The sequence below is a fragment of the Dromiciops gliroides genome, chromosome 2 (genome assembly GCF_019393635.1).
Source record: "Dromiciops gliroides isolate mDroGli1 chromosome 2, mDroGli1.pri, whole genome shotgun sequence".
NCBI lineage: Eukaryota > Metazoa > Chordata > Mammalia > Microbiotheria > Microbiotheriidae > Dromiciops > Dromiciops gliroides.
The window spans coordinates 396,057,057-396,082,396 of record NC_057862.1 but is presented as its reverse complement, the minus strand read 5'-3'; the positions used below and the strand labels follow the sequence as shown (position 1 = coordinate 396,082,396).

Genomic DNA, 25,340 nt, shown 5'->3' with positions numbered 1-25,340 from the left:
GGTCATTTAGTTGTCTAGTATCCTTCAGAAACCAGATTCAGTGCCACTTCCTCCAGAATGCCCTTTCTGGCATTCCCCAACGAGATGTGTTCTCCTTCCTTTGAGCCTCTTGTGGGGGGGGCGGGGTTGGCAGCAGCCCTAACAGTTCCCAGATAGGGTAGGGGAGCCTCACCGGACAGGCCTGTTGGCAGCATCAGGGTCCAACGCTGTTACCACACCAACAATGGAGCCGATTTGGGCATCTTCCTGTACTTCCATGAGCCCAGAGGGGGGCCGGAATTCAGGAGGCTCATCCACATCCACCACCGTTACGCGGATGATTGCTTGGTCTCTGAAGGTTCCCAGGTCTACAAATCGTGGGTCCACAAACTTGTTCAAGGCTTCGAGCACCACTGTATGTGTGGCCTGAGCCTCAAAGTCCAGGTGCTAGGATACAGAGAGGGACTGGGTGAGAGGGGATTGGGTCCTTAGTGGGGACTTTTGGAGCTTGGGACTGAGGGAGGAGGTGAGGTTCCCATGGTGCCCTGAATGAGTGGATAAATGGGTGATGCAGGAGTGACAAGGGCCTAGGCCCTCGGTGCTGCCCTGTTTGGGCCTTTTAGAGATAAGGACAAGTCAAAGGTACAACATTAATAGTAGAATATCAGGCACTGTAAAAAGGGCAGGCTTTGCTGGGGAAGGCCTATCAAGGACGGTCCTTCTCTGGGACTGGGAAGAAGCCAGGACTAGGCCTCTTCTTCATCTCCCCTCCCATATGCCAACCATATGAGCATCCAGAGCTCCTGCTCAGGGCCCCCACTCAGACCCAGAGCACCAACCTTTGAAGCAAAAGAACAGGGATATAATCCCAGTTCTGCCATTACCTTCAACCCTGGGCAAATCACCACTTCTCTGGGCCTCAGTTCCCTCCTCTATAAAATGAAAGGTTTAAACTAGAAGATTTCTAAGGTCTCTTCCAGTTCCAACAATCGATGGCCCCAGGATTGTATATGTGCATTCAAATCTCACCCACGCTGTGCTCTGACTCCTTGGTGACTGGACATTCTGAGCCAATTCATCTGTGGATGCTAATGGTTAATAATCTCTTACCCCTCTCAGTGGATGCTAAGTGGGACCTTCCAGAGACAATGGTTTCACCCAAAGGAACAACAACAATGATGGAATTTTAGTCTCTGTGACAAGTGCTAGGAGAGATATATGGGGGTAGAAGAGGCTTTCTCAAAGGCCCTCCAATAGCATGCTACAGGGGGCTGCCTGCTTTGCCTATAAATAGGTACTGTTGGCCCTGCTGACTTTAGAGGGGACAGTCATTCCTGAAGTCAAGGCCAAGCTTCCCCCCTCCCCTTACCCATTCTGGGGAAGCCCATTATACTATACCCCCACTCCTATGAGCCAGTGCTCCAGGGAAATCAGGATGCAGGAAAGCCACTGAGTGATGGACCCAGAGTGGGGGTCATCAATCAGGCAGGGGCTCACTTCACTACCATGCTGACATGACAGAGCATCTGAGGGTGCCTCCAGAGTGGGTGTGAGACCCTTTCAGTGGCTATCTGGGGGGTGGGCTGGCCAGGAAGAATGGATGTTCTGCTTATCATGAAGGGAGAAAAGGGTTGTTTGGTTCCCTTCCAGGGTAGGCAAAGATATATCCCTTTACTCTGCCATTTTAGAATCACCTCACATATTTTTTGACTTTGATTCTGTATTTGGAAAGGACTGTAGAACATAGAATGTTAGGACCCAAAACACAGAATGTTATAAATGAGAGGGGCCTTGGAACTTAGAGTTCTAGGATATAAAACACAGAATGTCAGAGCTCGAAGGGTCTTAGGGATCGCCTAACCCAGCCTCTTTTGTCATTCTACAGAGGAAACAGGCTCAGAATAGTAAAAAATGACTTGCCCAAGGTCACACAGCTTACTAAGTTACTATAGAGCTAGGACCCAAACCCAGGGCCTCTGAATGCTTTATACCATGCTGCTTTCTCTCTCCTATAGACTCCCTCCAACAACCCCACCCCAGACTCCTTTCTGTAGATTCCTCCCCATCCCGCCCCACCAGGGTCTCCACCTTCTGCACAGTGATGATGGCCTCCTGGGTGTTGCTGTCTGTTGTGACCTTGAACATGTCCCCGCCGCCCTCGTCCTTGAGCTGGTATGTCATGTCAGTGTTTTCTCCCACATCCGAGTCCTCAGCCTTCACTCGCCCAATGGCAGTGCCAATGGGTGCTGTCTCCACGATGCTGAACTGGTACATCTCTGGAAGGGGTCCCACAGAGCCCGTAAGCTGGGGAGCTCATGGCTCCCATGTTCAGGCTTTTAAGGACCTTGCCTTGCCACCATCCAGCCTTTTCCAAAGAAGCCACAGGCCTTGTGCCCTCTGCTCCTTTGGAAGAAGGAATGGGGAGGGTAAAGTTCTATAGTAATGGGGTAGGGAATGGATTGGGGAATGGGATTTCCATAGGAGCTGGGATGGTGGGAGAATATAGGGGCAGGAAGGGGGAGAAGGAATGTACTATAGTGTAAATTCCTTGAGGGAAAGGACTGTGACTTATCTTTATACCAAACCCAGCTAAGAGGAGGCACCTAAAATTATTCAATTGAATTAAATAGGGGAAACCAAGTCCTCAGACTAAAACATTCCCTGATCAGATTGCTTTCTGTCTTGGGGAGGGGGGAAGAAAGGAAGGGAGGGAGAAAAATTTGGAACTAAAAATCTTATGAAAACAAATGTTGGGGGCAGCTAGATGGCGCAGTGGATAAAGCACCAGCCCTGGATTCAGGAGGACTTGAGTTCAAATCTAGCCTCAAACACTTGACACTAGCTGTGTGACCCTGGGCAAGTCACTTAACCCTTATTGCCCCACCAAAAAAAAAGTTGAAAACTATCTTTACATGTAATTGGAAAATAATAAAATACTTTTATGATTAAAAAATGTTTAAATAAAAAGAAGAAATAAAATAAAATTAAAAATTCCCTGACAGGGGAGGTCTGAATTGGAGCTATTCATACTAGGTTATTTATAGGGATCAGAGGATGAAGAGCTGGGAAGGGCCTGAGAAATTACTTAGTCCAATCTCCTTCATTTCCTAGAGACCCAGAAAGAAGAAGTGACTTGTCCAACAGCGCACAGTTAATAAAAAGCAGAGAAGAGATTTGGATCCAGCTTCTCTGACTCCAAATATGGTGCTCTTGCCACTGGCCCATATTGGCATGAAGCTGCATTGGGCTCCACAGGTATGTAGTCTTGTGATTCAACCACCACAGAGCACCCCGAGCTTGTTGCGGTATGATGGGCTAGAAATCAGGGTTTTAATCCCATTTTCAGTTTGCTCATCTGTGTTCTAATAGGGATACCCTAATAGGGATGTACCCTACCTACATTCAAAGGTTATGATGAACACAGAAGATGTTAACAAACATTTTTAAAAGTAAAACTATCATAAGCATCAAGGTGAGGCTGGTACCGTACTTGTGAGTCAGATTTGACATCCATGCCTGCTTTAAGCCTAGGACCAGGTTGGATGCAAACAAAGGATGGATGGATGAATGGATGCATGGATGGATGGATGGATGGATGGATACATGGATGGATGGATGGATGCATGGATGGATGGATGGAGGGAGGGATGGATGAATGCCCTTCCTACAGTTCTTCTATTGATTCTGGCTGGGAGTAGGGAGACCTGGGTTAGATTTCCAGTTCTGCCACTGATTCCTTCCATGACATTGGAAAAGTCACAACCTCTGTGGGCCTCAGTTGTCCCACCTGTAAAATGGTGGGGCTGGACTAAACAGTCTCTATGGACCCTTCTACTCTTTGTCCTAAAGTACATTGTTTTAAGGTCCCTTTTAGCTTTGACAATCTAAGATCCTGCCTTATGAGTAAGGGTTGGTAGGCATGGGTTCTGGACCAGTCTTTCCTTTGCCCCTTATGCCAGTGGGGCTGGCCAGCTGCATATCCCTCCTCCTTCCTTCTCAAAGGCTGGATCCCTCCCCAGCAGCCTGTAGCAGGCCTGCTCCGCAACAGGAGTGCAAGGCAGAGATTATGGCTGGCTCCATGCGGATAGGCTTCTGTTATCTCTCGGGGGTCAGTCCCCTGTGGCGGAGTCCTAATGTGAGAACTCCAGACCTCTCATAATGACTCGCCCGATAGGAATCAGCTCACATTCCCACCGGCATTTAATCTCTGCCAGCGCCTGGCTGCTTCCCCGGCTGCTTCCCCGGCTTTCAGGCGGTAGCAGCAGCAGCAAGGGCTGGAGTAAAGGATAGAGGGGGCTCAGCTGGGCAGACAGAGTAAAGCTATAGGGGAGAAGGTAGGCAGGGAAGAGGAGTGAAGGACTGTGTGAGCTTGGACAAATCATTCACTTCTCTGGGCTTCAGTTTCCTTATCTGCAAAATGCGGGGGGGGGGGGGGGAAGATTAGGAAGCAAGCCTGTGGACCCTTCTCAGACTGCTGAGGAACACTCATTAGCTGGGGCTCTAGAAGTGGGGCGATTCTGCAAACAGCTTGGAAGAAAATCTGCCTCTAGGTGTCCAGATCTCCAGGCCCCAGCCAGAGTTGAGTCCAAATGGCCTAGAATTCAAGACAAAGTAGCAACCTAGGGAAGAGACAAGAAACCTGAGCTTGGAGTCAGGAGATCTGAGTTCCATTCCTGACTTTCTACCCCTAATTCAAAATGTGGTTTTGGGCAAGTCACTTCTACTCTTTGGACCTCTTTCCTTATAAGCAAACAGAATCAAATAACTTCCTTCCTGTCTGCTTGTCTTTTGGGTGCTATGAGCCTTGTGCAATCATGGGTGAGAGCTTTTAAAGTCTTAAGTGCTACAATATGTATCTCCTTGGTGTCCCTGTTGCACAACGTCAATGATAACTCATGTTTTGATAGCACTTGAAGGTTTATAAAGTGCTTTCCTCACACTGTGAATTTCCTCCCCTGTAATTATGTGTGGGAAATAGTATTACTCCCTTTTTACAGATGATAAAACTGAGGCTCATAAAGGAGAAGAATGTAGTCATACAACAGGTCTGGGGAGGAAAGGGCAGATTTCTTGGGCAAGAAGTGGAGGAGTGAGCACAGGGCTGGAGGCCTTAGCTGACTCTTCCTCTAGCAAATATCTGGTGACAACACTGGTCCGTGCCAAGTCAGGCAGATGGCAAGACCTGGCTTAGTTGGCCTCAGCAAGAGTGATCAAGTCTCTTCCCTCCCAGCCCCCTCTATGCCTCGATGCCCCTCATCAAATCTAACCATCTGGATCCCTTCCTGGACAATGCCAGGGTAGGGTGGCAGTGGCAATTGTGGATAGGACAAAGGGCCCCAAGACAGGCAGATAGATGGTGTGCTGGCGTCTTATTCTTTAAGTACTGGAGAGGAAGAAAGATAGCACCATGGGAGATGGGGTGAAGAGACAGATAGTAGGACAAATCTAAGTTCATTGAGGGTCCAGACTTTCATTTTTTAAAAAATCTTTGTATCCTCAGTGTTTAGAATAGTGCTTTTGGTGTAATAGTAGTTATTGAATTGAATTGAATTGAAATAGCTTGTTAAATTGAACTGAATTGAGAGCAGAGGAGGTTTGAAATGGCTGCGAATGGGTGGGCAGCCAAGCAAGGGTCCTTACTTTGTGGGAAGCGAGGCGGGTTGTCATTGACATCAGTAATGACGATGGTAACTGTAGTGGAGCCCGACAAGCCTCCTAGCTGACCAGCCATGTCCGTAGCCCGGATCACAACCTCATAGCGCTCCTGTTTCTCCCGGTCCAAATCAGCCACTGCTGTCCGGATCACACCTGGGAAGGAGCAAAGGTATCCTAGTTCAGTGTCAGTTGGGAGGTAGAGGCTGCTGGGCCTCCAGGCTTCCTTTGGAAGCTGCCTTAGTGAGGTGTAGACCAGAGAGCTCAGACCCTCTCAGTCATTCGCAGTCATAGAGGACAGATATAAATTCATCAAATAATCCTGAATAAAATGCCATTTTATTCACACCACATACACACACACAATCTCCATATAATGTGCACACACAACTCATAGCCAGTAATATACAACCACATTCTCAACTCAATTTCACACACAATCAGCTTACACAACTCACTGACACATACCCACACGTAATTCATATGTAGCCCCATAGTTCACATATACATTCACAGAACATTAAAGATGGAAAGGAATGACGCACAGTGTGCATATAACATGTGCATGTAGCACAAACACACGGATAAACAAACACACACCCATACATACTCCATCTCTGTGAACAGTCCTAGGTTCCCCCTCCCCTCTCAAATCATTCCCACCTCTAGATGGATATCAGAAGCCCCAGCTCAGTCCAACTCCCTTGTTAAAGAGACAGTCTACCAAGTGGACAATTGAGAGAGAACTGGGCTGAGGCCAGACCAAGGGACCCCTTCACACCCCCAGAGGATGATCAACTCAGCACTCTCCCAACCTGCTGAGCACCAGCTGGCGATGGGCAGTGCCTGGAGCTGGGTTCCCCCTCCCGCCATCGTTTCTTTCCTGGCTCAGCTCTGACCCCTCTAAGCTGCGAGCGCCAGGTGGAGTCACGCACCAGCTGCCTTTTTATTTCTCCAATAAAACCCAGACTCCTGGCTCCACAAGCTGGCCCTTGGGCTCTTCCAGGCTCTAAATCTCCCCCAAACGACCCCCATATTCTCCTCCATTTATGGTGCTGTAGCCTCAGCCTGCTGGGAGGTGGCAGCTTGGAGGAAGAGGAGGGTCTGAGCGTGGCCTGGAGATCCTGACCCCTTGGGCAGGAAGGGTTTGTTGGGAAGGAATAACCACAGTGGGGGAGGGGGCTCCCTGTGCCACCAAAACTTCTCTCACAGGGTTGTCTCTGACAGGGATAGGGAGGGGCCAGTTCAGGAGTAAAGAATGGGAGCAAGTACACAGACGTAGGGGCTCGTAATCTGTTACTGCTCCATACCATTTCTTCCACTTTATCTCCCATAACATGTTACTTTGTCTCTTCATCTGTGAGCTCCTTTCAGGGCAAGGACTAATTTATTGAGAGACAGTGTGTCATACTGAATGGGATGCTAGACTTGAAAGTCAAGAAAACCTGGATCCAAATGCCACTTAGCTGGGTAAGCTCTTAAGTCAATTGACCTCTCTGCTTCCTCATCTGTAAAGTGAAGGGGTGGGAAGTTTGATCTCTAAGGTCCTTCCCAGCTCTAAATCTATGACCCTGCAGCTAGGTTTTATACCCTTTGCATCCTTGCCAGGGTTTAGCACAAGGCTGAACACTTAGTAGGCACCTTAGTAGATTCTCAAAAAGTGACTATACTGACTGACCCTGGGTTTGAATCCATCTCCACGACTCATTATCTGTGTGACCTTGGGCCTCAGTTTCTTCATCTATTAAACAGGGGAATTGGATTAGATCTTTAGGGTTCCAATAATATGATTCAATAGCTGTGTGACCCTGACTTCTAGGCAATTTTCTAAGATAATAAATTGGAGAGAAGGTGCTACCCTGTATTCATAGAGGAAATTTTCTCACCTGGGCATTCCCCATATCAGTGAAATCACAGGGCCAGTCCCTATCTCTCTGACTGACCTATTGGCTGGTACAGAGCTGAGTGCTATCTAGACTTCTGGAGGCAGAGAACACTTAGACAGTTAGAGCTAGAAGGACTCTTAGAGAATAAGCCCCTGATTTTATAGATGACAAAACTGAGGCAGAGAGAAGTAACTTGTCTAAAGTCACACAGAGCTAGGACCAGCCCCCACATCTCCTGGTCCCCAGTCCAGTTTGGTGCCAAGCTCTTCATTTGGCCATGGGGGATGGGGCATCTGCTCAGAGTGGGGAGACTGCTGTGGGGCAACGTGGGATGGGCTCCCCAAAGGCAGTTAATCCCAGGGGATGGTGTTCAATGGTTGAGGCCACTGCTGCCCCTTCCTCCTGAGAGAAGAGAAGAGAAAAAAGATGGAAGGAAAGCAAGAGAGAGAGAAAGAGGGGGGAGAGGGAAGGACACAGGAGGGTCTTCTTGAGTCATTAGGAACCAGTCCTGTCCCACTGGTCTTGGGATGGGGGGTAGTAGTCAATTGTAATAGGGAGAGGGGGAACCATGTTGATATATAGATATATTTTCCATATTAATATATATATACATGTATATACATACACACATACATATATACATGCACATATACATATATACAGACACACATGCACACATATACAGCTAAGTGGCAGCTGGAATCAGGAAGATAAGTCTTTCTGAGTTAAAGTCCAGCCTTAGACACTTACTAGCTGTGTGACCCTGGGCAAGTCACTTAACCCTGTTTGCCTCAGTTTCCTCATGTGAAAACTGGAGAAGGAAATGGCAAACCATTACAGTGTCTTTGATGAGAAAACGCAAGTTCACAAAGAGTAGGAAATGACTAAACAACACGTATATGTATGTATGTGTATATATACATACATGTTTGTATACACATATATATATATACATCACACACATATACATACACACACACACACATATATATCACTGCAGCCTCTGCATTGGTGAATGGGTAACAAACTAGTATACAAACACAATGAAATATGACTGCCCTATAAGAAATAATGAATATGGAAGATTCATCTAAGCACAGGAAGACTTATATGAACTGAGGCAGAAGGAAGTAAGCACTGGGAAAACAGTATACAAAATGACCACAATAATGTAAATTGAAAGAACAAGAACAAGAAATAGTGGGAAGTGAATGCTATATAATTATAATGGCCAAGCCTGGCCTTGGAGAAGAGACAAGAAAATGCACCTCCCCTCCTTCCTTATAGAGGCGGGGCAGTACAGGTATGGGGCATTCTATCTATATGCTTTTAGACTCAGTTGATACACTGGTTAGTTTCACTGAACTGTTTTCCCCCCACTTTTTTTTCTTTTTTGATTACAAGGGTTGGCTCTTTAGGTAAGGGAAGGAGAAAGGATTTATTCTGAAATGATGCTGTTGTAAAAATAAAAAATACCAATAAAATAGAGTTGAGGGGGGGACCAGCCCACTGGAGCCTTGAATTAGAGAACTATTTAGGAGGTAGCCAATTCTATTGTCCCCCTCTGAGCCCCTCTGGCCCTCCTTCTCTCCTCCTTCTAGCTGTAATGGAGTGGCTAGGCTTCCACAGGGAAGTCAGTCACCTGGCTAATGGGTCCATGAGCCAGTCCCAGCACACACTCCTCTAGGCCTTAATTAGACAAGTGAATCCTCATTTACCCAGCATGCCCCTCCTTAAACCCTTGCCCAAGCTCTAGGGCCCAAACAAAGAGCAGAAGTGCGAGAAAAGGCAAGGGATGGAAAATCCAAGCTGAATCTTTTCTCACATCTTAGATTTGCAGAGTGATTTAGTGGACAAAGCATCAGATTTTCTGTCATAGGATCACAAGCTGAGGATTTGTCTGTGTGACTTTAGGAATGTCACTTGAACCCCTTTTTCTCTCCCTCCTAATTTATGACTCTCATGATAGCCTGCAGTTTGCAAAGTGCTTTCCTTGTAATAACTCTGTCTGATAGAGTGTAAATTGTATTGCCCCCATTTTACAGATGTGGAGTGTTAAGGGCTAAAATTCTAGCTAAACTGTCTAAAATATCCAATGAGTGGTTATAAGCTTTAGCAAGAGTTAGACTTTTAAGCATTTATTAAGGAGAATAAGAATTTGGTAAAGAGAGAAGAAAGGCCTAGATTCCTATCTATTAAAGGGAGAGCACTTTTCTAGCTCCGTTCTCCGCCAGCGTCCCCAGGAAAGAGCCCGAGACCGAGTGCCAGTCTCTTCCTTCCTCCTCCCACTAGCCCGCGTCACTTCCTGACGCCAAAGAAAAGACTCCTGGTCTTGCCCTCAAAGACCTTCGCTTCATGAGCAGAACTCTTCTACAGTAAGTCTCCAGCAGGTGGTGTCATTCCAATCATTACAGTTGCCTGAGACTGAGAGCAGTTAAATGACTACTAAGGTCAAACAGATAATAATAAGTAGCAGGCCCAGAATCTGAACCCAGGTTTCCTGCTTCCAAGTCCTTTAAGTATCACACCACAGCTGATCCCCTCCACACCTCTCCCCTTTCTCTTTTCTTTCATCCCTTTCCCATCTTTCATCTCTAATTAAGCCCCTCTCTCTCCCCCCCATCTTTCTCCATCCCTCCTGTTTTTCATTATATTCTTTTCTTGGATTGAGTCTAACAGTTTAAGAGCTGTAAGGGATCTTAGAAGTACAGGGTCTAACTTTCATTTTAGGGAGAAGGAACAAAGGTCCAGAGAGGCCCACACGGTTTTTAGTACCAAACTAACAGTTTGTTCTTGGACCAATTTGTTTTAATTCTTGGACTAGAATCCCTCCAGCCCTCCAGAAACATCGCTCTTAATAAGAAGGGAGATGGAAGAAGGGAAACAAACAAGAACAAGGTGGGGGGAGGGAGAGAGGAAAAGAAAGGGAATAGGAGCAGAAGGGTGGGGGGAGGTGCTGAAAGATGGAGCAGGAACCAGAGAGAGCTAAAGGAGAAGAATCAAAGATCTTCCCATCAGAAGGAATCTCAGAGTTATCTAGTCCAGCATTTTCCATTTTACAAAGGAGGAAACTGAGATCTAGAGAGATTAAAAAAAACAAAATAAATCTTGGCCAACGTCATACAAGTAGCTAGTTAACAGCTGGAATCTGAATCCAGATCCTTTTACCCCAAATCCAGCAATCATTCCAAGCAAGAGAAGAGGGAGAGAGGAATCCAAGGAAGGATGGAATGATGGAGAAATCGAGAGAGGAAGTGGGCTGGGAGGGAAGCCTAGGAGAACAGTATCCATGGAGGATCTTTTCTCTCTTGTGCATTGTTTTCCTCCATTAGAATGGAAGTTCCTTGAGAGCAAGGACTGGCTGCCTTGCTTGCTTCTATTTGTATCCCAGCACAGTGCCTAGCACAGAGTAAATGCTTAATCTATCTATCTATCTATCTATCTATCTATCTATCTATCTATCTATCTAATCTATCTATCATCTATCTATCATCTATCTATCAATATCTATCTATCTTTTTTTTGTAGGGCAATGAGGGTTAAGTGACTTGCCCAGGGTCACACAGCTAGTATCAAGTGTCAGATGCTGGATTTGAACTCAGGTCCTTCTGACTGAGGTCAAATTTTAACTCAGGTCCTCTTGAATCCCAGGGCTGGTGCTTTATCCACTGGGCCACCTAGCTGCCCCCATTTATCTAGCTATCTTTTGGGAGCCATTGAACATCTCTGGACACCATATAGATGTTGAGAAGAGGAATATATAAATACCAGAATCTCTCCCCTCCTTCTCACTTGGCTTTGTCTCCCTCTGTTCCTCCCCCCCCCCCCGCCCACCATCACCAACCCCATCACCACCACTCAGTAGTGACTAAAGATTGGGTTACTGGAGCTTTCTCCATTTCTGTAACCATCTTATGGAAATTAGCATTGTAGGAGTAATCGTATGATCTGAAGCTAGAAAGGAATGTAAGAGTTTGTCTCATCTAACACTCCCAGTTTACATATAGGGAAACTAAGGCCCAGAGAGAGAATGGGACTTTCAAAGAACCAAACACATACTAAGTTTGTTGGGAGTTGGGATTCAAACAAAGCTAGGAATCTTCCAACTCTAAATGCAGGGCTCTTTCTAATGACTAAGAGCTATGGGGAGCAGGCAGCCAGCCTCCTTTTTCCCAGCCCACTCCAACTGTAGCTGGAATTTCCTGGAAATAATTCACCCTCAAACTACAAGAAGTGGGAAAAGCTGTCTCAGATAGCCAAGTCCTGGAAGGAGACTCTGATCTAATTCCCACTCATGCCTAAATCACTGTAGGTGGGTGGGTCCTAGGGTCCCATCACAGGCCCATGTGAAGAGCTGAATCCCAAGAAAAGACTAAATGTCAAGGGACCCTGATTCCAACCTCAAATTCAATCTAGTTATGGAAATGATAAAGTCAGTCCAGGAGCTCTTGTCTTCCTCCGGCTGGTGAAAAAGGCTTAGATTTAGAGTTGAAATGGTCCTTGGAGGTCATCGAGACCAACCCCTACATTTTACAGATGGGGATTTTGAGGCACAGAGGTTAAGCCATTTGCCCAGGACCACACAGCTGGGAAGTGCCCAAGTCAGGATTTGAAGCCGGGTTTTCCTAACTCCAAGCCCAACACCATATCCATTGTCATCCCCTCTATTTTCACCTGTTTCCATCCTTAGAGTCAGCTTTTTTTAGGAGAGGGGGTGCAGATGTGGCAGATCACAGTCTAGGACACTGATACCCTATGGCAGACAGCCTCTGGTCTCTGTTCAGCCACTAACTCTATGTGTAACCTTGGGTCACTTCCACTTGGTGGGGAAAATTCCCTCCTCTAGCCTCAAAGGTCTCTGAGATTCCTTCCAGTTCCATCAGTCAATGCTCTATGTTCTCAGACCTGTTCCAGTTCTGATATTCCGTGTTTTATGTTTCAAGGCTTCTTTCAACGCTGACATACTATGATCTAAGGCCCCTTCCACCTCTAACATTCTGTATTCTATGTTCTAGGGCCCCTTCCTGTTCTGACATCCTGTGTTCTATGTTCTGAGACTCATTCCAGCTCTGAGATTCTATTTTGTTTGTTTTTTGTTTGTTTGTTTGTGGGGCAGTGAGGGTTAAGTGACTTGCCCAGGGTCACACATTAACTCAGGTTCTCCTGAATCCAGGGCTAGTGCTTTATCCACTGCACCACCTAGCTGCTTCCTTTTTTTGTTTTGTTTTGTTTTGTTTTCATTCTTTTTTCCATCCATTCTATTTTCTAAGATTTTTTTCAGCTCTGAAATTCTGTCCTATATTCTAAGGTTCCTTCCGGTTCTGTCATTCTATGTTCCAAGGTCCTTTCTAGTTCTGACGTCCTCTAATTCTAAGAACTTCTGACAACTGATACTTGATATCTCTGGTTTTCTGGAAAATCTGTGGGTTTTCTCAGGACAAAGCCGAAGATTTCTTGCTAGGCTCTTTCTACCCCTTGGAGGGGGTGGCAAGATTTGTTTTAAGGGGTGGGCTGGGGAGGTGGTGAATTGGGAGGGATTAGAGCTCTCTAATAATTGTGACATGGCTACTCCACCCCCCTCCCTCTGGCCCTATTCTAACCCATCCTTCACACTTCCAGGGCCAAGCATCCAGCTGTTCCCCCTCCAGCTGTTGCTGCAGGGGCCACGAAGGGGCACAGCGTGAGATGCCTCATTAGTCGCACAAATGCCATTCCTGTTCCAGATGATGGGGGCCACGTTGGGAGATTTGGCCTTTAAAACACACAAGTTAATTTCTTCTCTTACAAGGTTTTTTTCCTCCCTCCCTTCCCCCCTTCTCTCCTCTCTCTTTCTCTCTCTCTCTCTGTCTCTCTCTCTCTGTGTCTCTCTTTCTCTCTGTGTCTCTCTCTGTCTCTGTCTCTCTGTTTCTGTGTCTCTCTCTGTGTCTGTCTCTGTCTCACCTTCCTCTCAGGGCCCCGTTCCGGCTATGCTCCCTGCTAACTGCACAGTGAGAACAGACTGTACCACCGAGCATCTGCTAAATATAGCCCAGAGAATGTTATCAGTTTAATATTCCCAGCTTATGGAATGAAACACTCTTCTGTGCCAGGTCTGGCATCAACCCTGTTACTGTAGGGAGATGAGAGCCCAGAAGAGGGGATAGAGGGGGGAAGAGAAACAATGAGGGGAGAATGGATTGGAAACAGCGTAAGTAAGAAGCGATTGGACCCTCCTTTGGTCAGGCCCTCCCTCTACAGAAGGCTAAGGGTCCCCGAGATCCTCAGAAAGCGAGGGGTTGTCTCTGCTCCTTCCTCTAAACTCATGCATAATTTCCCTCCAGGTCTCAGTTTCCTCATCTAAAGTGAAAGGGTTGGATAGGGGGAATCCCTAGCATCCCTTCCAAATGTAAATCCTTTGATTTCTTATCTTCTTTTCCACAGGAAAATGGGCTCTCAGGGTATATCATAACCTGGAAAATAGAGGAGGGAGGCAGTTTATTGTACTAGTGCTGGGACTCAGTTTCCCAATATGGATAATGAGGGATAACTACTTACCTCACAGGAATGTTGTGTAAAGTATAAAGCACTACAGAAATGGAAGTTAGCATTAGCACAGCCCAGGATATTGATGGGAACAGAGAAACTTTTGAACACACAACCACATCTACTTCCTCATCACCCGATATCTCCTTAACTCCCAGTAACTGGGCTCCCATCTCAACTGTGCAGGCAGCACGGTTTCCTTTTTTTTTTTTTTTTTAAGTGAGACAATTGGGGTTAAGTGACTAGCCCAGGGTCACATAGCTAGAGGCTAGATTTGAACTCAGGTACGCCTGACTCCAGGGCTAGTGCTCTATCCACTGTACCACCTAGCTGCCCCAGCATGGTTTCATAGACAGAGAATTGGACTGGAAATTAGGAACACCTGAAGTCAAATCCTGCCCTTAAAGCATTCCACGGCAGATCAGTTAGCTTTTCTATGCCTCAGTTCCCTCATCTGTAAAAGTAGGCAGTTGGACTCAACGACTTCTAAGATCCTCTTTAGCTCCAAATCTCTGATGCTATGAATCTATGACCTGGATTCAAAGCCTGCCTCTGACACTAGCTACGTGACTACCTCTCAGCCTCGGTTTACTCATTTTTAAAATGAGGATAACAACATCTGTAGTACCTACCTTACAGAGTTCTTGGGAGGCTCAAATGAGAATGTAGCTAAATCTTTTTGTTTCGTTTTGTTGTTTTTGTTTGTTTGTTTTTGGTGGTGCAATGAGGGTTAAGTGACTTGCCCAGGATCACACAGCTAGTAAGTGTCAAGTGTCTGAGGCCGAATTTGAACTCAGGTCCTCCTGAATTCAGGGCAGTGCTCTATCTACTGTGCCACCTCTGCCCCGTAGCTAAATCTCTTTGCAAATTTTAAGGTGCCATATAAATTCCAGTAATTATTATTAATTAATCTAGGACCATAGGTTTAGAGATGGAAGGGATGTTGAAGATCATCTGGTCCAGAGGTCCTCCAAGTGTAGTCCCAGATCCTCCAATAAAAGAGGGAGTCCAGGCCAGCCGTTTCCTAAACAGGAGCACCCCTCTGGACTTCAGCACGATCCTCCTTTTCATCTTCTTGTTACCTGTTTTCTTTCTCCCTTAGACTCTAAGTTTCTTGAGGGCAGAAACTATGTTTTGTCTTCTTTGAACCCTAGCACTCAGCAGTACCTGGCCTACTGTAGGTGCTTAATCAATGTTTATTGACTGATCGACTCACTGATTGGACCCCTAAAGTCCAGAGTACTCCAAGACACTTCTCAAGGGATCCTTAAGGTCAAAACTATTAATTTTCATAATAATACTAAGATGTCCTAATATGATAAATAATGATAAATCAATCAACAAACATTTATTAAGCACCTGTCTAAGCACGGGTTAGATGTAACCCACATAAACGAAATCTCTTTGGGGAGTTCTCAATATTTTTTTAAGAGTAGAAAGGGGAAAAAAAAAGAAGAGTGGAAAGGGGTCTCAAAATAAAATTTTAAAAAAGAGAATCTCTGATCTAGTCTCTTTTCTTTTCTTTTCTTTTTTGGTGAGGCAATTGGGGTTAAGTGACTTGCCCAGGGTCACACAGCTAGTAAGTATCCAGTGTCTGAGGCCAGATTTGAACTCAGGTCCTCCTGACTCCAGGGCTGGTCCTCTATCCACTGCGCCACCTAGCTGCCCCTCTGATCTAGTCTAATCTCATTTTACAGATGAAAAAACAAAACAAAACTGGAGCCCGGGGAGGAAGTGACTTGCCCAAGGCTACACGATTGGTTACACAAGAGTCAGGATTTAATCCATTTAACTCAAGCATTCTTTCCCATTAAACCAAAGGGCCAGTGATGCCCTACTGGCCAAATCCCATGGCTATTGCTCAGTTCTTATCTTCCTCCTCTCTGCCACACTTTGTTGGTCACCCTGATCAACACCTTGAAAACTTCTCTTCCCTTTTAATATTCTCTCCCCCCCACCACCTCTCTGACTGCTTCTTCTCTGTCTCTTGATGGTTCCTTTCCTTCTACTTCTTACTTTGGATTTCCCCCAAAGGCTTTGTCCTACACCCATTTATCTTCTTTCTTTACACTTTCCCCTTGGAAACCTTAGCTGTCCCCATGGCTCAAACTATCACCTCTCTGTGGATGACTCCCAAATCTAAACCCTTAACCTTAACCTCTCCTCAAGTTTCCAGGTCAACATCCCCCAATGCCTACTGGGTGTTTGCATCTGGATATTCTGCCAACATCTCCAATTCAACATGTCCAGAACTAAATTCACCCTGTTTCCCCTTAAAACCACTCTGCTTCCCAATTTCTTCATTTCTGTTTATTTGGAATTACCTACCCCCACCCCATCCCTGGAGTCCCCAATAGCTAGTGAGTCACTGGATCCTCAGCTATTTCTCTATCATATCTTTGGCATCTGTCCCCTCCTTTCTGTCTCCATCACCACCACCTCAGCCCAGGCCCATGTCACTTCTCCTCTGGATTACTGTAACAGCTTTGTAACTAACTGGGCTCCCAGCTCCCAGTTTCTCCTTCATACAGTCAGAGACATTTTTCCCGCTTCCCAGTGCACTGCTCTGGCCATGTTACTCCTCCTGTTCAAGAACTTTCAATGCATTTGGACTGTATAAAATACAAATTTGGTTTGCGGATAATGGGGAGCTAATTTGGGGGGCAAAGAGCTGCAGAAACTTGGGGAGTCCCGTGGAGGGGTTTGGGAAGGCTACATTTAGAACTTTCAGTCAGGCGTCCCATCCTCCTCTTGGTCAGTCCCTTCTTTCTCTCAGCTGACAGCTGGGGATATAGGCTTCTGGCTAGGCCTGGCTCAACTCCGGCGGTATCATCCTCCTATCCTTCTCCCCAACCTTTCTGTTCCCATGCCTGCCTATCGCTCTGCATGCCATGTTTGTTTCCTGCCTTCCTCTCCTGTTCTCTCTTCCCTCTGTTTCTCCACTCTTCTCTTGATCTCCCACCATCCCTCAGCTGCCACCCCATCCCCCAGCATCCTGGGGCCTCCCAATCCCCTATACTCTACCCTCCTTCCTCCTCCCCCATCTGCCTCTCGGATCTCCTGTCACTCTGTTTCCTCACCACCACCCCCCCCCCAGCTTCCATTCCCTATCCCTTTGTCTCCTGCCCCATCTTTCACCATTCTGTCCCATCTCCCATCCCTATCCCCTTTCCCCCTCTTCTCTTCCTAATTTCCAATCCCCCCAGTTTGCTCCTCTATATCTACCCCACTGTTCTTAACCCACCTCTCGGTCTCTGACCTCATTCTCAACCTCCTTCTTTGCCCCATCTCATTCCCCTCACCTGTAGCCTCCATACCTGTCCATGTTTTTCTGTCACCCCACCCTACCACTCCAACTCGGCTGTTCCCAACTCTCCTTGTAACTCTTCCTCATACCATGCCCTCTGCTCCTTTGCTCTTTTGTCTTCCAACCCTATCTCTCTCATTCCATTGTCCCCTATCTTTCCATCTTCCTTGCCCATTGTTTCTCTGGGCAGTTAGGTGGCACAATGGATGGAGCACTATCCAGGAGTCAGGAAGACCTGAATTCAAATCTGCCCATAGAAACTTACTAGCTTGTGACCCTGGGCAAGTCATTTAATTTCTCTCAGCCTCAATTTCCTCATCTGTAAAATGGGGATAATAATAGCACCCACTTCCCAGTGTTGTTGTCAGGATCAAATGAGATAATAACTTTAAAGTGCTTAGCACAGAGCCTGGTATATAGTAAGTACTTAATAAATGTTAGTTGTTGTTCTCCTTCTCCTTCTCCTCCTCCTCCTCCTCCTCCTCCTCCTCCTCCTTCTTCCATCCCTCAGAATCTTTGTCCTGGTACCTCCCAAGAGTTGCCCTCCATCTGCTCATGGCTGTCCTCCCACCACCCTATATTTGGTCTTCGGAAAGGACTTGATTCTTCAGCCTCCTCTCCCCTCATAATACCCCTTACCCCACAGGGATCAGTTTCTAGGACACAGGACCTGTGTCTGCCATCCCTTCTGCCAAGCATGTCCCACAGAGCTCCTCACCTGTCTTGTTGTCCACAGTGAAGTGCTGCTCTCCATCCAGGACACTGTACACCAGTCGAGCGCTGCTCCCATATGTGGGGTCATCTGCATCTGATGCCATCACCTGCATTACTGAAGTGCCTGGGCCCATGGAGGGGGAAGGTAGGGGGGACCAAGGAGAGACACGGTTGTGAGATCATCTGCCTGGAGCCTGAGAGGGAAAAGAGACTCACTGGGAGGTGTTACTGAGCCCCCACCCCCATCTCCTCATTGAGTCCTCATCCCCCTCACCAAGCCCCTGGCTCTCTGGCCCTAAGCTCCCAATTCTCCTCAATGAATCCCACCACCTCCATGCCCCCCCCCATCACCCTCCCTCCATCTTCTTCCCTCAACGTCCCTTAAGCTACTTTTCAGTGAATCAGGGCAAGGTCAGATCTTAGCTGTTCCTAGAATCAGGGCTACCTCCTATTCCCTTAACCTTTCCCAGCTTGGCCACTCAGAGACATGTCTATACCTGCTATATCCTGCTGCCTCTCCCTTTTGGGTGGGGATGGGGAAGGAGAGGTAGGGAGGTGATCCCAATGTGTCAGCTGGTGGGAATATGGACAGGAGGAGGTTGTGGCTAGAAGGACTTGGGTTCTAGGCCTGTCAAGTGCCTCTGGGGAAAAGCCATCGGAGTTGGAAGGCGTCTCTCGGATTATGTAACCCAATACCCTTGGTTTACAGAAATGGAAATTCAGGTCCAGAGGGAGCAAATCACAGAATGTCCGAGGGAGGAGGGAGGTCACCAGCCATTTAGTCCAATCCATACCCAAATAAGAATCCTTTCTCTAAAAACCCTTCCAAGCAGTCCTTCAGCCCTCAACTGACCTGCAGTGACAGGGAGCTCATTAACCCCTCTGAGGCAATCTATTCTACTTTTCAACAGCTCTAATGGTAGCAAGTTTTCCTTCTATTGAGCTGAAAGGTACTTGCCCAAGGTAACACAGTAAAATTAGAGGTAATGGGTAGACTAGAACCCAGGACTCCTGAGTGTCCAAGTCAGAGATCTTTTCCTTATCTCACTGTAAAAGATAACCCTGATGTGGTCCTTAAGCAAACACAGGACTTAGAAATGGAAAGATTATTTTTCAGATGCAGAAACTGAGGCCCTGAAAGGTTGTCACTTGTCCAAGGTCACATGGGTTAGGTAGCAAAACCAGGATTAGAACCCAAGTCCTTTAATTCTAAATACAACACTCTTGCCAGTATTTCACGCTGTGGACCTCGTGTGATGTGCCTGCAGGATAGACTCAGCCACAGGGTAATGGAGGGCCGAAAGGTAGGAAGAACCTGCCTTGTAAGCTTTGTGCTGGCAGAGAACAGCAGGAGTCACTGCCTCTGGACTCTGCCCCACAGCTCTGCCTCCTAGGGATGCTGGGAGGGCTACAGGGACACAGCTCCACTGCCATCCGCCGGCTGGAGCTCAGGATTCTCCTCCTCCCCCCTCCCCCATAAGAGAGAGGAAAGAGGGAAACACAGAATGGAGGAGCATGGGAGGGGGCCAGGGAAGATGCAGTCCAGGGCAGTGGTGCCATCCCTCCCCCTCCCCCCAGGGACCCAGACAGGGCCCCCTCTCCTCATGCGCTGCACGTAGCTGGTCGGGGAGAGTATAAATTGGATAAAAGTCCATCAAACGGCTGCAATTAAGTTATTGATTTTCGACGCTGCCTCATTAAACCGAGCGCTTCACTCTGCCTGTCCCCGCCATGGTTCTAATTTGACATCATGTTCAATTTGAGGAGAGCAGAACTTGGGACGTGAGGCTCAGCTGGGGGCAGCTGGGGAGAGGCGCAGGGAGAGACTAAGGGACAGACAGACGAATGGACCTCAGAGGCTTCACCTGACCTGTCAAAGAACTGTAGTAGCCTAGAATAAGAGCCAGACCTTAGAACAGAGCCTAAAGGGAGCCTCAGATTTCCTCAGGGCACTTTGGATGGACCTCTCATTTGCCCATCACCTTCTACCTTATCCGTGTGCGGGTTATATGTAGCACCAGTCAGTTACAATATCCTTATTGAGGAAAGGACTGTGCTCTTTTTCTTATTTTTATCTGCACCCCTGAACATAGGGTCCTCTACACAGGAAGCACTTAATGAATGACTGTTGAACTAAATTCTAAATTGAACGTCAGAAGTGGAAGCAAACTTAGAATGTGGAATCTCAGAGCTACATAGAACATAGAATGTCAGATCAGAAAGAGACCTTAGAATATAGACTGTCTGAGCTGTCAGGAATCTTAGAGAGCAGACTAGGCTGGAGATCCAGTCTGGTTGGCCTGTGGATCCCTTCTTTAGAGAAATATTTTTAGATGCATAAAATAAAATGCATAGGGTTACAAAGAAAACCAATTATATAAATATATAAATATATCATTTTCCCATCCAGTTTCACAGACCCCTTGATATCTATTCATGGACCACAAGATTAAGAACCTCTCATAACTCCCATTTTACAGATGAGGAGACACATCCAGATTGGGTAAGTGATTTGTCCAAGCTTACACACACACAAAATTGGGATTTTCCAGAATCTTCCAACCAGATCTTAGTTTCTGTATTTACAAAATTAAGTATGTATTTAGACCCTCCTGAAGGTATGTCCTGGCTCTAACCCACATCCCTGCCCAAGGGACCCCATCTACTCAGCCCCTGTGCCCATTTGCATAGCTCAGGGTTCTACCTGGGAATGGTGGATCAGAACATTTGGGACTCCTGAGCTCCCTCTTTACAGGCCTCCGTCTATCCCATCCCTGCTGTTGTCACTCTTCCCCATGTGCAACATAGTCTTCAAGCCGTCCTGCCAGTCCAGTCCAGAGGTGAGCCCAGCTCACTGCCTGGCCTAATGAGAGAGTGTCTGGAAATGCTACTGCAGCATTTCTCGGTGAGCTCCCCACCCTCCCTCCTTCCTCCCCCGCCCCCTCCCAGCCAGCCTCTTGCCTCCCTTTCTCTGGCCCTTGGCGGGCTCTCATTCTGGAGAGACATATATATATATTTATATTTATATTTATATTTCTTACTCTAGCATTTCTTCTTTCCCTCCCCCCCCAATCCTCTCCTTCCAGTCCCCCCCTCCCCCCCCCCCCCCGGCAATGCACCTCCCTCTCTTCAATTAAAATTAGAACCACTGAGGATGAGGGCAGGAATGAGATACAGGATGTTAGCATCCCAGGGAAGGAAGGAGGGGGAGCAAGGAACCAGGGGCCCAGGTGCAGGGTACCTTAGCCAGTGAGATTCTGAGCCTCACACACCAGGGTCACAGTCTGAGCTCTCCTACTTATTACTTCTATGACCCGGTCAAGTCATATGCTCTCTCTGAATCCCAGAGTGCCCCCTGGCTAGGGTACAGCGGTGCTGCCCTGCTGGAGAGGGGACAACAAACTCAATACACATTTTGTATTGTCTTTCCAGAATCTATTGCCCTGATATTGCCAAGGGACAGCAATGCTACAGGATTCATGAAAATTTGTTTAAAGGCAATTAGGTAAGCCCAGTGGATAAAGCACTACACTTGGAATCAAGAAAACCCAAGTTCAAATCCAGCCTCAGACACTTGCTAGCTATACAACCCTGGCCAAATCACTTCACCTCTGTCTACCTCAGTTTCCTCACATATAGGGGATAGTAATAGCAACTACCTCCCAGGGTTATTGTGAGGATCAAATGAAATATCTGTCAAGTGCTTTGATAATTTTAAAGCACTCTCTAAATACTGGCTATTATTATTATTAGAGATGGACAAGGACCCACGGTATACAACAAGCAGATTGCAGGAAAAGCACTCCTTTTGGAAGTTAAAGGACCTGAGTTCGAATCTCAGCTCGATTACGTAACTACCTTGGACAAGTCACCTTACTTCGCTGGAACTGTTTCCTCATGTGTCAAATGAGAGCTAGCTGGACTAGATGATCTCAAAAGTCCTTTGAGCACTCAATTCTGTGACCCTGGGCTATATTCCCATGGTTTTCTATGGTTTCTAAAGCATCTTCCAAAGTCACGATATAATTTGATCCTCCTAACAGCCCTTAGAAAGTAGACAGTGTAAATGCTATGTAAGGAAAACCAGAGAAGCCAACATTCTAGACCAAATGGGCTACTTAGTGCTTCCTCACAACATGCCATCTGCTCCCCCATTCCTAGAATGTTCTCTCTTCTCACTCTGCTTCTTGAAATCCTTGGCTCCCTTCAAGGCTCCCCACAAGGGCCACTTCGACCCGGGGATTTCTTGTTCCCCCAGGAGTGCCCCTCAGTCATTAGGGCTCCCCATTCCCCAGATTATTAAATATTTATTTCATATATATTTTGCATTTAGTTATTTCTGTTCCTATTGTTTCCTCCCAGTAGAATTTCGGATCCTTGATAGCAGGAATTGTTTGTGGTTTGGGTTTTGTATCTCCAGAACACAGCATAGGCAAATACTATATGCTCGACGTGTGCTTTTAAAAATGGAATTGAATTGAGTAAGATCTGTCCAAGCACGGAATAGACCACATTAGGAGATAGTGGGTCTTTTGTCTGTGAAGGTCTTTGAGCAAAGGCTGCACAACCACTTTGGGAAGATATAAAAGTTACTCCTGCTCAGATACCAATTAAATAATTCTGAGTTTTGAAGGTTCTCTGGCTATCGTTCCCATTTTTCAGATGGGAAAATTGAGGCTTGCTTCAGGTCACACAGGTAGGAGGTGCCCAAGATAGGACTAAAACACTGGTATCCTGTCTCTAACCATCAAAACAGAGGATTTCCCCAATGGAAGCCCCTTTAAAGCACTATATAACTGCTGGCTATTGTTGATATCGAACCCTTGGGCCCCTCATGTCCCAGACCGAGCCTGGACACAGTGTGAGGGCATCCTGGGGGTAGCTTGTTATGGAGTACCCCAAGGACCCCATCATACTGAGTCATCTAAGACAGCAAGTGTTAGGGTCAGGAGACAGGCTGCTTGTTGGACATCCTATCTCTGAGTAGGTCAGAGGACATCCTGCACTATGTCCTTAATTTAATTACATTTTTTTTTGGTGGGGCAATGAGGTTTAAGTGACTTGCCCAGGGTCACACACCTATTAAGTGTCAAGTATCTGAGGCTGCATTTGAACTCAGGTCCTCCTGATTCCAGGGCTGGTGGCTTTATCCACTGCACCACCTAGCTGCCCCGCACTAAGTCCTTAACAAGTGGTCATCCCCTCCAGTGACAGGGAGCTCATTCCCTCCCTCCTGAGGCAGCCCTTTCTACTTCTGAACAGCTCCAGGCCTTAGGAAGGTTTACTTCCACCTACTGCTCCTAATTCTGTCCTCCAGAGCCGAGCAGGACAAGTCTCATCCCTCTTGACCATGCCAGTCCTTCAGATACACAATGGCAGCTATTATGTCATAAGATCATAATTTGAGAGCTAGATGGGGCCCCTGAGGTCATCTAATCCAACACCCTTCCCCCGTTTTATAGATGAAGAAACAAAGCCCAGAGAAGTTGTGACTTATTGAAGATCACACAGGTGGTGCTAGCATTTGAACTCAGGTTCTCTGACTCCAGAGCCCATGCTCTTTTCACCATATACTCTGCTTCTTCCCCACTAAGACATCTCCAGGCTTAATATCCTCATTTCCTTTAATTATGGAATAATGTCTCCTCTCTCTCTGACCTCCAACCTCGCTGGGCTATCCCTGATCCTTTGTTTGTCAATGTAGCACCCAGAGCCAAATTCAATACTTCAGACACAATGTGACCAGGGCAGAAGAGGGCTGGACCATCACCCGCCTGGTTCTGTACACGGGACCTCTATTCACACAAGCTCTTTTTGCCTTCCAGATCACTAGGCTGCCCCTTAGCAGCACTAGGGCAGCTGAGAATAAGGGACAAGGTGGTTCTGTCCTTCCCCACCGGCCTAAGAACCTCAAATAGGGCCTGGTCTTTTCTGGGGTGTCACATACCTGCAGAGCTCATGTTCCCCAGTTCCAACTTGTTGCTTTGTTTTGGTTTCCTTAATGTTCTTAACTGTCACTGCTGCTGCTGTTGAAGAGTCACCAGGATTTGCCTTTTTTTTCCAGGTGGCTCCTTTTTCTGGTAGCTCCCCTCACAGAAGATTCTCCCCATTACACACACACACACACACACACACACACACACACACACACACAAACACCCAGCATGTGTCAGAGCTGTACATACTGGCCACATCAATACCCATACATAGAAATCATGGCAGGTCAACACTGGAAATGCTCTGAGGAAGTGGAGCATTATGGGTAGAAAGCACCTTAGAGACCATCTCAGCCAACTCCCTCATTTGAGTGAGGACACTAAGGCCCCAACAGAGGCAGTAGCTTGTTCAAGGTCACACAATTAGGTTCTAGCCTCAGCACTCAGGAGAGAACCAAGGTCTCTCTCTACGTCATTATGTGCCGCCAACTCAATGGGGCTGGAAACATATCAGAAATGATGGATGGAAAAGTCACCTGTCATTCTGCAGAAATGTAGTTTAAGGTCCCTAGGGGACTGGAGGACTGCTATGTGATTTTCAGCAAATGACTCTAGGCCTTAGTTTATCTTTCTATAAATAAGAGAGACAGGAGAGAAGATAATCCTTATTTTCTCTGCTTTTCTCAACCCTTCTCATATTTTGACAGGCCAGTTCAAAGCCCTCCTCCTCCTGGAAGTCTTTTCTATTCATTCTTATTGATACCAATTTCTTCCCTTCCTAGCCATCAACAGTATAGTAGCTGGATGGTACAATAGATAGAGCAACAGGGCAGGAGTCAAAAAGATCAGAGTTCAAATCCAGCCTAAGATACTTCCTAGCTATGTGTCCCTGGGCAAGTCACCTAACCCCTGCTTTCCTAATTAGTACCTACCTTCCATGGTTTTTGTGAGGATCAAATGAGATAACTGTGAAGCACTTAGCACAGTGTAAGTACTATCTAAATGTTAGCTATTATCATATTATGAAACTGAACATAAAATTATATTTAAGTGTCAACTATTCAAGTGGAGAGGGCATTAGATAGGAGAGAGATTTTAGCAGGTGGAGATGGAGGGGATAGTTGGGGAGAAAGGTTGTCTAGGTGAAGGGAACATCCTTAGCATAGGCAGGAAGGTAGGAAAACGAAATACCTACAGGGTTGTAGTGAACAGTCCAGTTTGGTGGAGTGTAGACAAAATAGCAAGCTCTACAGTGCTTTAGAGATTACACAGTATGTTCTTCCCAATAACCATGAAAAACAGAGAGAACACAGAACCCCAGGCATGGTATTATAGAAAGAAGCC

The 25,340-nt window shown here is 46.6% G+C and overlaps 1 protein-coding gene across 3 annotated transcripts in view; it reads right to left on the bottom strand.

Annotated features, from left to right (window-relative positions):
- Positions 1–25,340, bottom strand: part of CDH22 (cadherin 22) — a 108,339-nt gene that overhangs the window by 40,546 nt on the left and 42,453 nt on the right. For all 3 annotated transcript variants that reach the window (XM_043988807.1, XM_043988808.1, XM_043988809.1), the window contains exons 3-6: positions 18,065–18,184; positions 5,620–5,787; positions 2,068–2,255; positions 173–426 (exon numbers count right to left, since the gene is read on the bottom strand). In XM_043988807.1, the coding sequence (XP_043844742.1) occupies positions 173–426; positions 2,068–2,255; positions 5,620–5,787; positions 18,065–18,184 (730 nt within the window). The remainder of the gene's footprint in view (positions 1–172; positions 427–2,067; positions 2,256–5,619; positions 5,788–18,064; positions 18,185–25,340) is intronic.